General features: G+C 47.9%; 1 protein-coding gene across 1 annotated transcript in view; it reads right to left on the bottom strand.

Moving 5' to 3' along the window:
• The window catches only part of Hectd4 (HECT domain E3 ubiquitin protein ligase 4), a 110,756-nt gene that overhangs the window by 16,805 nt on the left and 79,913 nt on the right, over positions 1–14,038 (bottom strand). Inside the window, exons 52-59 of the mRNA XM_055606012.1 lie at positions 12,660–12,865; positions 12,281–12,411; positions 11,812–12,017; positions 10,604–10,783; positions 4,613–5,919; positions 3,668–3,875; positions 1,063–1,286; positions 820–971 (exon numbers count right to left, since the gene is read on the bottom strand). Of these exons, the coding sequence (XP_055461987.1) occupies positions 820–971; positions 1,063–1,286; positions 3,668–3,875; positions 4,613–5,919; positions 10,604–10,783; positions 11,812–12,017; positions 12,281–12,411; positions 12,660–12,865 (2,614 nt within the window). The remainder of the gene's footprint in view (positions 1–819; positions 972–1,062; positions 1,287–3,667; positions 3,876–4,612; positions 5,920–10,603; positions 10,784–11,811; positions 12,018–12,280; positions 12,412–12,659; positions 12,866–14,038) is intronic.

The following is a 14,038-nucleotide window of genomic DNA, read 5'->3' as shown; positions in this document are numbered from 1 at the left end:
GTATGTATGTATGTATGTATGTATGTATGTATGTATGTATGTATGTATGTATGTATGTATGTATGTATTTATGTATATTCTTCTGGGAACTAAGCCCAGAGCTTCATACATACTTAGCAAATGTTCTACCACTGAGCCATATCATTTGAGACAGCAGTTTTCTATGTAGACTTGGCTGGCCTGAGGGTTGCTATGTAGAACAAACGGGCCTCAAATTCACAGAGATCCAATTGCCTCAGCCTTCTGAGTGCTAGGATTATAGGTGTGTGCTGTCATAGCTGGCTAGGCCTAGGCCTCTTCTGACTTTTTGCTTGAAAACAGGCAACTTAGGAACTCACTCTCTGGCCAGGTAGGCCTAGAGCTTGTGATCTTTGTGGGTTTTGTGACAGTTAAGGAATGACAGATGCATATAAATCAAAGGACTTGGGGCCTTGCATATGCCGAGTGTACACTCTGCTGCTGAGCTACCATCCCGAACCTTAATCAGCTTTTCCCACATGCACTAAGAAAGCTTTCTAAAACGACTGCTTTATGTGTATGGATAAAGTATGATCTATTTGAATGTATATACCTTTCCAATGTTTTCTCAGCACTCACTGCTTGCCAGGCCACATAGCCCAGGTTTGACCATACTCACAGGTGAGGTAAAATGTTAGCTTGCAGTGGCTGAGGCTGAAGACTAAAGGGACTGGAGGGACCTGAGCAGCAGAGCAAAAGACACCTGGCATACCTGGCTGCTCCAGGAGTGCCAGAGTCTTTCGGGCACCTCCTGGAAGGCTGCCCACAGCCACCCTCTTCCCAAGCTTCTTGGGTGTGCACCTGAGGCTGCTGAGCACAGCTTTGTCCTTGGCAGGTGGCTTGGTGACTGGTCGCTTGGTGCTCACCACCTTTACCGGATGCTGCTCCTTCCCAGCTTTGCTGTACTTGCTTTTATCCAGCTTGGGCTTGGGCACGCCGTATTTCCTCAGGATCTGTGGAGTACATAAGTAGAGAGAGATTCTCAAGCCCACCCAGAAGAGGAGCACATGGCTCAGCACAGAGATTATGTGGACAGTGTGGTACCTGTGTGAGCTGGTCCTCCAGTACCTTCTTCGGAGGCCGGACATTGGTGAAGAAGAGGTGCAGGAGATTGCCTGGGGTCTGGGAGTTGATCTGCTCTTTGCTAAGATAGATGTCAGAGACCCTGATGGGTTTCGCTGGTGTCAGGCTCAGCGTCTGCTCTGAGTGGGCACAGCTTTTAAATATTTCTGTCAGAACCTCTCTAGCTCCAGGCACCAATTTCTCACCTGTTACAAAATAGGACAAGGCCAAATAATTCTCATAAACATACTATGCCAGGATACACCCTGCAGCAACTGTGCATTTTGTTCTCACGTCTCCTGTAGCTGAGGCTGGTCTTGCTTTCTGATTCTCTTGCCTAGATAGCACTACACATTCAGAAAAGTAACTAATGAACGTGTACATGCATGATAAAAGTATATGCACTATGTCATGTGTGTTGAGTTGGAGGGCAACTTTGTAGAGCCAGTTTCCTCTCGTCAATATTAAGAAGGGTTAAGGAGACTGAACTGAGGCAGCCATGCCTTCACGGAAAGCTCCTCTCCTCACTGAGCCGTCTCTGCCCACAGCCCCACATTTCTATAGGTAGATGGTGACGTTGGGTGAAAACACTTAACTGGTCCTCATCCACAGGCATCCACCTTAGTCGCATGCACGCCCTTGCTTGCAGTGAGGTGTCTCCCTCTGAACATATCACCTTGACCAGACTGCTGTCCTCTCTCCTCAGCTGCTTGGAAGCCATAGGCCTCCTCGCTCACTCTGGACTCTTAAATCAGTTGCTGCACTCTTGGGCCGACATGTCCCAGTGCTTTAACACATGTTATTATCATTATCTTATTTTTTTAAAGGTGTGCACCACCACACTCAGCTTGATTCTATTTTCAGATTTATTTATTTTTATTTTATGTGCATGATTGTTTTGTTTACATGTAAGTTTGTGCGCCAAAGAAATGCCTGGTGTTATAGGAGTTAAGAAAAAGGCACTAGAGCCCCTGGAACTGGAGTTATGGATGGTTGTGAGCTGCCACGAAGGTGCTGAGAACCAAACCTAGGTCCTCTGCAAGAGCAACAAGTATTGTCTGACTGAGCCATCTCTGCGGCCCAGGCTTATCTTAAACAGCACCAACGTCCTAGACCGTCCAAAGAAGAATAAGGACATACAGGCAGTTAGGGCTTGCAGCATGACAGAGTGAGGAAATGAGTCACTGTGCTGTTAGAGAGCATGTGAAACTTCCAGGGTGCACAGAGACAAGCAGGGTCTCTAGGCTGGGTGTGTGCCACACACCTGTAAGTTTACCACTTGGGAAGCTGAAGCAGGAGGACCAGGAATTCAAGATCAATGTTGGCTACATGGTGAGTCTGAAGCCATCCTGGACTATATGAGACCATTGTGTGTGTGTGTGTAAATGCAAATGGCAAAATGAGGCCAACATCTGCATTAACAAAACCTTGACCACAGTCAATAGAAGGGTTGACTGCAATAGAATCAGGAGCTAAAAGAACTTCCAGATTCAAAGTCAGAGAGTCTTGGAAATCCCTGGGCATACTGCAAATAAACCCACTACTGTTCACTTACTAAGGGGACAGTTGAGGTGAGGGGAAAATACACCCTTCAAAGGAATAGTGCAGGTCCCTTGGGGCAGAAGGCAACTGATCAGCACAAAGTATAAGGCAAAGCCCGTGACGGACAAAATAGTTCATGTCAACAGTGCTGTTTTACATTTGCTGGGGCCTAGGATAAAGAACCATTTTACCCATTTACTTATTTATTTCTGAGAGTGTGTGTGCATGTGAATTTTTGTGTGGACCAACACAAATGCGGAAGTCAGAAGACAACTACTTGAGGTAGTCCTTCTTCTACTTCCACCAAGCAGGTCCCAGGGACCAAACACAGGTCATCAGTTTTAATGGCAGGCACATTTGGTCACTAAACCATCTTGCCAGCCCTCCACCTTGCCTTTTTTTCGCCCTTTGAGATGGAGTCCTACAGGCAGGTCCTAACCGGTGAGTTAGGTGATTCTTTTGCCTTAGCTGCTTCTAAGGTGGCTTCTCAGTGTCTCTAGATGAATACGGGCCCACCTCCAACACAAAGCTCTGTGTACTGGGGCTGAATTCGAGAGATCCTCACGTCCTACAGAGAACCACACAATCGGCCACATCAGCCGGCATAGAGCTCAAACATTTCTGTATCTTTAAACCTGCTTACTAAAGAAGTAAATAAAAATTAAATTAAAAAGATATAGCAAGCTGGGTGTGGTAGCTTACACTAGTAATCATAGTGCTGGAAGAGCAGAGGCAGGAAGACCAAGAAGTTCAAGGCCAGTGTCAAGTGTATTGGGAGCTCAAGGCCAACCTGGGATATATATAACTGTATTTCAAAATCTGGGCCAGTGTGACGGCTCATTGGGTAAGGGTGCCTGTCTCCAAGCTTTATGACCTGAGTTTGATCCCTGGGACCCACATGGTGGAAAGAGAAGATGGACCACCACAAGATCCTCTGACCTCTACATGGGTACCATGATGGGAATGCATACTCACACACAAACCATGGAATTAAAAGCTAAAAACAAAAACTGCAAACACTATACACACACAGCCTAGAGCTCACCTTTAATGGACTTGTCATTGAAGTAATCTTCTAGTCCTGGGCTTCCTTGGGTGTCAAACAGACTCTGATTCACCACAGACACTGTCAGAATTTCCTCTGTTGACATTTCCATCAACTCATCTTCCCCATCCAGACTTGACAAACCAATCAAATCATTATTGTTAAATAAACTTGCACGGATTTTCTCAATTTTGGCTCGGGATCTTATCTGTATGAACAAAGAGAAAGGTTGGGCTCTGGATGGGCATGTCCTGGGCATGGGTGCTGCTGACCTTGCTTCCTGGGAAGTCCCCTCTCAATGCCAACATGGCCATTATAGAACAGCTCACCTGGGAAGCTCTGGAGCCTAAAGGATGGCCAGTCCCCAGGAAGGTGGCCCAGCTGGGAGAGAAACTGATGAAGTTCTTGCCCTTGGGCCTTATGTAGTCAAAGGAGAGGGTACTTACTCTTACAGAGGTGCTGGGGCGTGAGCCCAGGGCTTCGTGCACACCAAGCAAGTGCTGCACCCCAGTGCTGGGCTTTACCTTTGAGTCTAACTCTTGTAAAAGTGCAGGAAGTCATCAGATGCCTCGTTTCTAAACAAGGCGGCCCAAGAAACATGCAGCATCTGAAGTGCAATCACCTGGTCCCACACAGCAGCTATACTCAGCATGCCTGGAGTACAGTATATATGACTCTCACGCTGCCACCATGCCTCTCAAAACACTGCCATAGTCCCGGAGTGCACCCGCCAGAGACCCTCACCCCACTCACAGCAAGAGACTACTCATAACACCAGAATGGATGTCCCTCTTAGAATTGACCTCAAGAAAAACAGCTGCTCAGAGTTGCCCAGGAGTTCCCCAGAATCCCATGTTGACTACTAGCTAACTCCTTGGAAGTAACATGGAGAAGCCATGTTGGCCAGGTCAGGGTTGAGTGGCTTTTGAGGCTGAGAGCTATTACCTCCACCACTGCAAAGCCTTTGATTGGGCGCACTGTGAGGGGCTGGGTGTCCAGGGAAGTGACTGTGTACATGGAGCCCACGTCTGACACAGATGCTGTCTCTGCATTGTCCAGAGGTTCACCTAGGCTGCCCAGGCTACCCAGGCTGCCAGTGCTGCATAAGGAAATGTCCAGGCTCTCCTGGCTGGATACGACATGGGGTTCCAACAGGACAGGAGGAACAGGCAGCTCTAGGCCCGAGGGCAGCGGGTCCACTGAGAGGTCACTGGCAGTCTGTGACACACCCTGGGAGCTGCAGACCGAGGCCTGGCTGGTGGAAGCTGAGGCACTAATGCTCATGGCAGGGGCCAGGCTGCTTGATGTGCTCCCCTCCAAGCTGTCCACACTGGGGAACCCCAGCAACTTCTCAGACTCCACCTTGCTGTCACTGCCCTCGGCCTTGTCTTTTGGTTTCTTGGGGTCCTCCTCCTGCAGTGGGATGTAGATCTCATCTTTGAAGACACCACCATGGGCATTGCAGGCCTTGCGGATAGCCCCTCTGACAACAGCCTCATCTAGGTGGGTAGGAATGCCAGAAATCACCAGCAGGCGGCTGTGGGCAGTAGGGCCTACGAGGGCCTGGCAGGCATCAGCAATGGCATCACTTGTCACACCCAGGCCCTGTGGGTCCTTTCTAGTGAGGTGGCGAAGTATGATGAGCAAGGTGAGGGCACGGTGGAACCACAGCATGTCCTCAGGCTTACTCCCTGCAATGCTGAGCATGGTAGAGTCTCCATCGGTGGCTCGGGAGGACTGACGCTTACTGGAGGAGGAGGCCTTCTCCCGCTTCATCTTGACTTTCTTTCTCTTGGACAGGAGGCTAGGGCTCTGTGGTGTCTGTCCTGGGGAGGAGGAGGAGGAGGAGGACGAGTCGCTTAGGTTTGGAGTGGTTGTTGAGGTCACTCCGCTAGCTGTGACACTGATATTGGTAGGCAGAGTTACTTCGGCAACTGCCAGGCAACCCTCCATGAGAGCGTGGAAGTAGGTGGAAAACCTGCCCTGGTCGCCCACAGCTACTGCTCCAGAGCCCCCGCAGGCACTGCCTGAGACCCAGCTCTGAGTCTCCTCGTCATACAGCTTATGTAGCTCTGACTGTAAGGCCATCAGCATGGCCAGGCAGGGGTTGAGCTGGATGGCGATAGAGGAGGACAGGCCAGCTGGGTGCTTCCGCTGCTCCAGAGTGTGTACAGTACGCAAGAGCTCAGCCAAGAGGTGGAAGACCAACTCCTTCACACAGGCTGCCATGTCTGTGGTCCATAGGAAGTTTCCTGAGACAGACAGAAAACAGAGTATGCATGTAAGCACTGATTCTAATTCCCAGGAACAGCTCTGAGCTGTGATGGAACTTACAGACGGACCTCCACTGACAGATGGCCAGGTGGCCATGGGCTTTAGCCCATGCCTGGGACAGTATGCCCTGCCGCCTGCTTTTGGAGCTCAGGCCAGACATCACTGCTCTGCAGAGGGATGGTGACAAGTCATTAGAATCCATTCCAAGATGCAGGATGCCTACCAGTAAGAATGAATGACTGACCTCAATTCCAAAACATACCCTGAACAATGACTGAAAGTTGCTCTGACTTAGTCAACAAGAGAGCCTTACTGTGGGCTGGGATATAGCTCTGCCAAAGACAGAAAAAAAAGGAAGGAATGAACAGAGGGAACTGAGGTAGGGGAAAGGAGGGAGGAAAAAAGGACTTTGAGATAATCTTTTTGTTTGTTTGGGTTTTTTTGAGACAGGGTTTCTCTGTGTAGCCAGGTACTCAAAGCGATCCACCTGGCTCTGCCTCCCTGAGTGCTGGGATTACAGACATGTACCACCACAGCTGGCTGAGATAATCTGTTTTGTATTTTTTTTTTAAGATTTATAAATTTATATGAGCATTCTATTTGCGTGTATGCCTGCATGACAGAGGAGAACATCGGATCCCATTATAGATGGTTGTGAGCCACCATGTCATGGCTGACAATTGAACTCAGGACCTCTGAAAGAGCAGCCAATGCTCTTAACCGCTAAGCCATCTCTCCAGTCCCGAGATTATCTTTTTTTAAAGATTGGTTTCCATAGGTGGCACATGCCTGTAATTTTGGGGAGGTAGAGGCAGGGGGATCTCTGTGAGTTTGAGGCCAGCCTGATCTTGATAAAGCAAGTCCAGGACAGCCAAGGCTACACAGAGAAACCCTGTTTCAAAAAAACAAAACCAAAAACAGATTGGAGGGGGTTGGAGAAATGGCTCAGAGGTTAAGAGCACTGGTTGCTCTTCTAGAGGTCCTGAGTTCAATTTCCAGCAACTTCATGGTGGCTCACAACCATCAAGATCTGGTGCCCTCTGCTGGCCTCCAGAAAAGACAGAACATTGTATATATTAAAAAACAAACAAACAAACAAACAAACAAAAAAAAACAACCCAGATTGGTTTCCATTTATTTTTCAAAATAAAATGCATTAATTTTTAACTTATGTGTATGTGTGCCCTGCATCAATTTATGTGTGCCATATGTGTGCAGGTATCCATGAGGTCGTGAACCATTTGATGTTGGTGTAGGGACCTGAATGCAGGTCCTCTGAAAGAGAAACAAGTGCCCTTAACTGCTGAGTCACCTCTCCAGCTCATGGTGTTTATTTACCTGTATGTGTCATGACTATGTGCCTGTCTGCCTGCCACATGTGTACAGTTACCCACAAAGGCCAGAAGATGACTTCAGATTTCATGGAGCTACAGCTACGGGTGGCTGTAAGCTCCTACACATAGGTGCAGGAAGCTGAACCCAGGTCCCCTGAAAAGCAGCCTATGCTCTTAACTGTTGGGCTGCCCCAACCCTCACATATTTATCTTTACCATAACAGCCTTTGATGGGCTACATCATTTAGTTAAAATTTTGTAAGAGTATTTATTTTCCTTGTAGTTCTCTTTTTGTTTGTTTGTTTGTTTTTCAAGACAGGGTTTCTCTGTGTGCAGCCTTGGGTGTCCTGGATTTTCTTTATAGACCAGAATGGTCTTGAACTCACAGAGATCACCTGGTACTGAGAAAAAGGCAGGCACCACCATGCCCAGCTTCTCTTATACTCACATTTCATAGTTATGGCAAGGTATACTAATTTTTCACTTACAACAGGGAGGTAAAACTGCCTTAAAAATTAAGTTTAGAAAAAGAAGAGCTGAGAAGGCAGGTCAGATGGTAAAGTGCTTGCTGTACAAGCACGAAGACCTGAGTCTGATTCTCATACCCATATATAAGCTGGGTACAGTGCAACTTCAGCTCGGGGGTGGCAGACAGGTGGCTTCCCAGAGCTGTTGGGTAGCCAGCTAGCCTAGCCAAGTCAGTGAGCTCTAGATTTAGTAAAGAGATTGTTTTAATATGCATGCATGGGGGCAGGCATGCACACACAAACACACACACACACACATATGCATATACACCAAGAAAAGAATCAAGTGTGGTTGTGCATACATATAATTCTAGCATTCTGAAGGTAGAGGGAGAAGAAACGGATTCAAAGTCATCTCCGGCTACATGGCAAGTTCAAGACCAGCCTGGCTAAAAAAGATTCAGTCTCAAAAAAATAAAATAAACAAAAAGAATAAACCATAAAAAAGAAGAGGAGGAGGAGGAAGAAAAAGAAAAAAGAAAGAAAGGAAGAAGGAAAGAAGATGAGGAGGAGGAGGAGGAGGAAGAAAAAAAAAAGGAAGAGGAGGAAGAGGAGAAGAAGCAGCCAACTGAGCAAACAAAGAAACTGACTTAATAAGAGTCTTACATTATCCAGTTGCAGTTCATGGGTACAAGAGAGAGGCCATGAAGGGAGTATGACAATGGCTATCTTTGAGGAAAAACATATTAAAAAAGATGTTCCATGTAGGAGCTGTATCTTACACAGAAGAGTGACTGCCCACCATGCATAGTCTTGGATTTTGTCCAAAACAAGGCATACATGGCACTCCATACACGTAATGCAAGAACCTCTACCTCCTGAGGGGTAGAGGCAGGAGTTTGAGATCATCCTTGTCTATATCATGAGTTCCAGGCTAGCCTGGGCTACATGGGAACTTGGCTTAAAGAAAATCTTACTTGATGGGAAGAAAGGATTTATGGGAAAGGAAAAGAACAAGAGATGATAATAAGGAGGTGGAGTATGATTTAAGAAACTTATATATGTTTGAAACTGTAGACACTAATGTTAAAAAAAAAAAGCACCAACAAAAAGATGTCCCAGTATCTCTCCAAATAAGACATACACGTGATTTATGCAGAGTTAGGATTGAACTCAGGACTTTGTGCATGCCAGGCAGGCACTATGCCAACTTTGCTGTATCTCAGGCTCCCAAATGCTCCTATTCCTATTGCCTGGAGCTAGACAATGAAAGCTGAAGTATGTGAACAGCTATGAGGATAGTGAACAATTTTTGGCCCACTTCCCAGGGAGACAGCTGGTTCCATAGCTACAAGGAAGCAGGTTGCAGCTGGTTCTGTCCAGATTGGGCTGATACTGGGTAGAACTCCTTGGGGTTCCCAAGGCTGCTACTGCTCAGGTGTAGAGCCTTGCAGGGAGGGCAGCAATCTTGAGCTTCCTGCTCTCTCAGGCAGAGGCTGCTGGCAAACTCTTACTAAAAACAAGTTACGGGTTCCTGTGGAGCTTTCCAAATGCCAAAGGTCAAAGCACTAGGCTCAAGGCTTATGTCATTCCTGCCACGTCTTTCCTTCACCATAGGACACTTGAGTCAGAGGACAGACAGCCTCAAAGAGAATTCTTCAGTAAACCTCTTTATGGCAGCACAGACATCTGTTCCTTCAAAAAGCACATCCCAGGGTGTCAGAAATGTGCTACAAATTTGACCTAGATGCCAGTGTCTAAAAATTGGAAGGATCACAAAAAAATGTACTTTTTTAGTTTAGTTTAGTTTTTTTTTTTTTTTAAATTCCAGCCAGGCATGGTAGCTTATGCCCTTAATCACAGTTTGAGGCCAACTGGTTTTCACAGGGCAGACAGGGCTACAAAGCGAGACACAGTCTACATTAAAAAAAAAAAAAAAAGACAAAGCAAAATGACAAAATTGCCTAACTCTGGTAAGACCTACTTTGACGGTGAACAGTCAGGGTTCTGTCACTGCCTGTATGTCAACACCCCCTCTCTTCCCTCTGGCTATCGTTTTAATGACATGTGGCCCTGAGACATCTGGGCTTGCTAACTGGTCTGTTTTACTTTTCAGCAGGGCATCATTCCTTTCTGCCCATCACCCTGACTACAACATTACCAAGATGCTAGATTGGCTTTAGCATATACTTATCTGTACTTCTAAGCCATCAGCCCCTACCTTATGTCCTGATTAATTTGAGCATCCATCAGTATGATTCACTCCCAAACCATGAACAGGCAAATGTGAATTAAAGTTGTTTACTTCACACACTTTGGAGGTAAGTTTGCCTGTGTTTAAAACATTTGACCTCTAAGTTGACCATTTGTGAGTGTTGTATGCTTCAAGTCTATCAGGAGCTCTGTGGCTGTAATGTTCCATTTGGTAGCACCACTAAAGTCCATGCCACCTTTCACCATCAAAGTTACAACAAACAGCATATGAGGCAATCATTGACATCTTGGTATTGTTATTTTTAGACAGGGTCTCACTGTGTAGTCCTGAATGGCCCAGAATTCACGATGAGGACCAGGATGACCTCAAACTCACAGAGATCTACCTTCCTCTCCCTCCATGCCAGGCAAACATGTAACACTTTAAAGCTTGACAATGTTATTCTTAGCTTCATGGGTGGCTGCTGCCATGCATCACAACAGTGATTCCTGGCAGACCACAGACTTGGAGTCAGGACTGTATGTAACATCTATTCCCAAGCCCACTTTCAGAAGCAGTGCTCTGAGACAGGCCGCAGCTACCAGGACTACCTGTAGCCCACCACCCATCACCCCTCTACACTTGTTCCAAGAAATAGCAACCTCACCCAGAAGTTCCACCACGTGCAGGAGGACGGAGGTAGGAATGGCATCAGGCTCATCCTCTGACTTTCCTTCACCGTCCTCTGATTTCCAGGACAGCAGCTGCTCAGCAAAGGCCATTGCCAGAGGAAACTCCAGGGGCAGAGAGTGTAAGACCAGTACAGCTCCAGGAGGTGGGGACACTCCTAAAGGAAGGGCCCAAAGAAAACATGTGTGATTGGCAGCATCTGACCCAAGTACATTTGAGAAAGCACCTGCTGACCAGTGTCTTCAGACAGGTCTCATCTGCAGGTCTGACAATCAGAAGCAAACCTGGACTGTACCTGTTGCTGTGGCAATGGAACAAATGAGCAGCAATGGGAACTGTCTAGTGAAGTGCTAATAGGCAGATCAGATTCGGTGGCTTATATCTGTCACCCTAGTACTTGCAAGGCTGAGGCAGGAAGATTTTGCATTTGAAGCTAGTGTATGTTATATGGAAAAAAGAAGTAATAAGTAAGAAAGAGAAAAGATAACAAGTGTCTCAAAACCCAGAACTATGGGGCAGTGGTGGCATACACCTTTAATGCCAACACTCAGAAGCAGAGGCAGGCAGATCTCTGAGTTTGACACTGGCGTGGTCTACACAGTAAATTCCAGGATAGCTAAGGATATGGCGGGGGGTGAGAGGAGGAGAAAAAGAAAACAGAAAGAAGAGACTGTGAAGCGGTGACAAGATCGTATGTCTTGGGAAGACACATGCAGCTCTTTTCTGGTTAAATATATCGAGGAAGAGTGGAGGTCTGAGATTAAGATTTCATTCCTTTTATCTGCCTCTGACAAGGACAGGCAGTGATGGCTTCATCAAGACGGCCAAGCCCTTGGGCACATAGGATGCCAGAGATAAGAGCAGCAGGTGCTCACAGGCCACACCGGACACCAGAGGATTTACAAGAAAAGCTCCAGGGACATTCAGCAACTAGGACTGCTGGAGCCTGCAACAGCCGCAGGGGCGAGACGGCTGCCCTGTGTAGGCGGCTCCCACTTGCTTGAGGAGGGTGGTGAGCCCTCTGTGCTCAGGCGGCCTCTGCCAGGCCTCTAATCTGCTGTCTCAAACACAGTTTCAAGCAGTTTTCTTCTTCACTCATAGCTGTAGGAACTGGCAGCCCCCAAAGACAGGCTAGCAGAGCATGGCTGCCTGCCATCTGCACGATGCGAGCTGAAAAAGACTCACCTAGTTTGATGTGGACTTTGTCTGTGGAGAGAACGACGGAAGGGTACTGGTCAGCCGTGGGTGGAGGAGCAAGCCCAGTGTTCGCTGGGGAGGCGTCTCGAGGGTAGCAGGCAGCTTCGATGAGGTTCAGCTGGCCGGTGCGCTTCACTTTGTGGCCAAGCCCATAGACAAGCACACGTGCCCATGGCGCCTTATACAGAGAGGAGCTGAGAGGAAGTGGGGGTTAAGACAGACTTGACCAGGCCATGCACTGGGCATAAGTCATCTCCATCACCTTTAGAAGGTTGTTCTCTATAAAGCCTAGGTCTCCACAGAAGGAGATACAGGAAGAACTGCAAGTTAGCTTTAAAGACACTATGTAACTGAGGGCAAGGATAACTGGAGACACATTCTTGGGGCAGTGCTGCTGGAATGAATCCACTGAGCTTTTCTCTCCCCAGCACCATCTTCTGGACAAAGAACAACTTACTCTTTGCGGAATCCAGACTGACTTTCTTTGCAAGACACAACAACAAAAGCCGCTCCAGGGAAATTCACGTCCATGTTGACTTTGGACTCAGAAATTGGGAACTCTTCAGAGGGGAACCTCTCGGGTGCTGTCTGAAAGGACACATGTAATAAGCAAGTGTGGCTAGACAAAGGGAGTACATTTTATCTTCCCATCTTACCCAGGACACATGCTGAAATAGATGCAGGAGGCTGGCAGCCTCTGGGGGAGAAGGCTGCCCAAGGCAGAAGAGCTCCTACGGCCCGGCTACCCAGGGTGGCTATGGGGAGAGCACTACTCAGCAAGCAAGCCAACGAATTCAGTGGTGTCCACAGGTGTGGCCACGAGCTCAAGCCTGTACCTGCAGGAAGGCACAGATCTGCTTCGTCAGCTCCAGCAGGCTGTCTTCGCCTTGGTGCAGGGTGCGGGTGATGGCTACATTGAGCCACTCCCTCAGAGTCTGAGAGCTTCCCTGGTAGAAGAGGTCAGTGGCAGAGCAGCTCTGCGAGTGGATGCAGTGCTGCAGAGACTGTGCCAGGAGGATGGAGCTGGAGCTGATGGTGCCATCTGTGGGTAGGAGAAGAAAGGGACGTTGACAGAACTGCCTCGGCTAGTGCCTGGGAGAACCTGAGAAACAGACAGGAATTACCCACCAGAAAGGACGGTGAGGATGGGAAACAGCAGATGGAAAATCCTGGGCATCAGGGAAGTGTAAGGGAGTCAAGAGCTTGTGACCTTGAAACCTGTGCTTTCTCTCTGGCAGTGACATAGTGCCTCAAGTAACACCTTCAGTGGAAGCCCGGCTCTCTCTTGTTCTGTGTACATGTATGCACACAGTCATATATGAACATGCATGGGCATGTCTGTGAAAGCCAAAGGTTGGTGTTGGGTATCTTCCTCAGTAGCTCTTCACTGTATTTGAAACAGGGTCTCTCCCTGAAGATGTAGCTCACTGACTGGTCAGTGAACCCCAGGGAGCCTCTTGTGTCCATCTCCTAATACTGATTTTGCAGATGCACACCACTGTGCCCAGCTTTTCACGTGGGTGCTGGTGACCTGAATTAGGTTCCTCATGCTTTTATAGCCAGCACTTCACTGATAGCCATCTCCTCTGTTAACTTTAGAAACCAATGTGGGGTAGCTTACCCTGCTGCTCTGGGCAGCCTTGGCTCTTCTGAGGTTTGCTGAGGTGAATGTGATTACTCAGACTTCATGGTAAAGCTCCTCTTGCAGGGATGTTTCTCTAAGTAAGCTGGTGGATGCCAGTGCTGTCTGCTAGTGGGGAGGTTGTCTGCATATGTGGACTGGGATCCTGTGGCTGCCCAAGATGCCATGGGCTCACAGTGCTGCTTGCAACAAGTTCTGAGAGGGTGCCCGTGCCCCCTACCTTAGGTGCTCTGAGTATAACGAAAGTCGAGGGACCAGAGGCAGACAGAGGAGCCCTCAGTCTTGGGGGGACCCAAGAATACTTCCTTCACTTAGCCCTGTCCAAATTGGCACAGAAAGTATCCCAGGCTGAGCTGACTCACATGAGTAGCTATAAAGCAGGTCCTGCCATGGGAACCTCTTTCTGTCTCTCCAGGTCAAGCAGAACACTTTGACAGCAGTCCCATGCTCAGCGAGAACGAAGTAGAGTAAATGACTAGGTGAGAGTACACTGTAGGTGCTGAAGAGCAGACTGCATGGCTACCACAGGCCTCCCTGACACTCCTTGGAGACAGTGTGCTAGGCAGTCTGTGT

This window comes from Psammomys obesus, unplaced genomic scaffold (assembly GCF_907164565.1).
Source record: "Psammomys obesus unplaced genomic scaffold, mPsaObe1.curated_primary_1811, whole genome shotgun sequence".
Taxonomy (NCBI): Eukaryota; Metazoa; Chordata; class Mammalia; order Rodentia; family Muridae; genus Psammomys; species Psammomys obesus.
The sequence above is the reverse complement of the archived record's forward strand: the minus strand, read 5'-3'. Positions and strand labels throughout refer to the sequence as shown.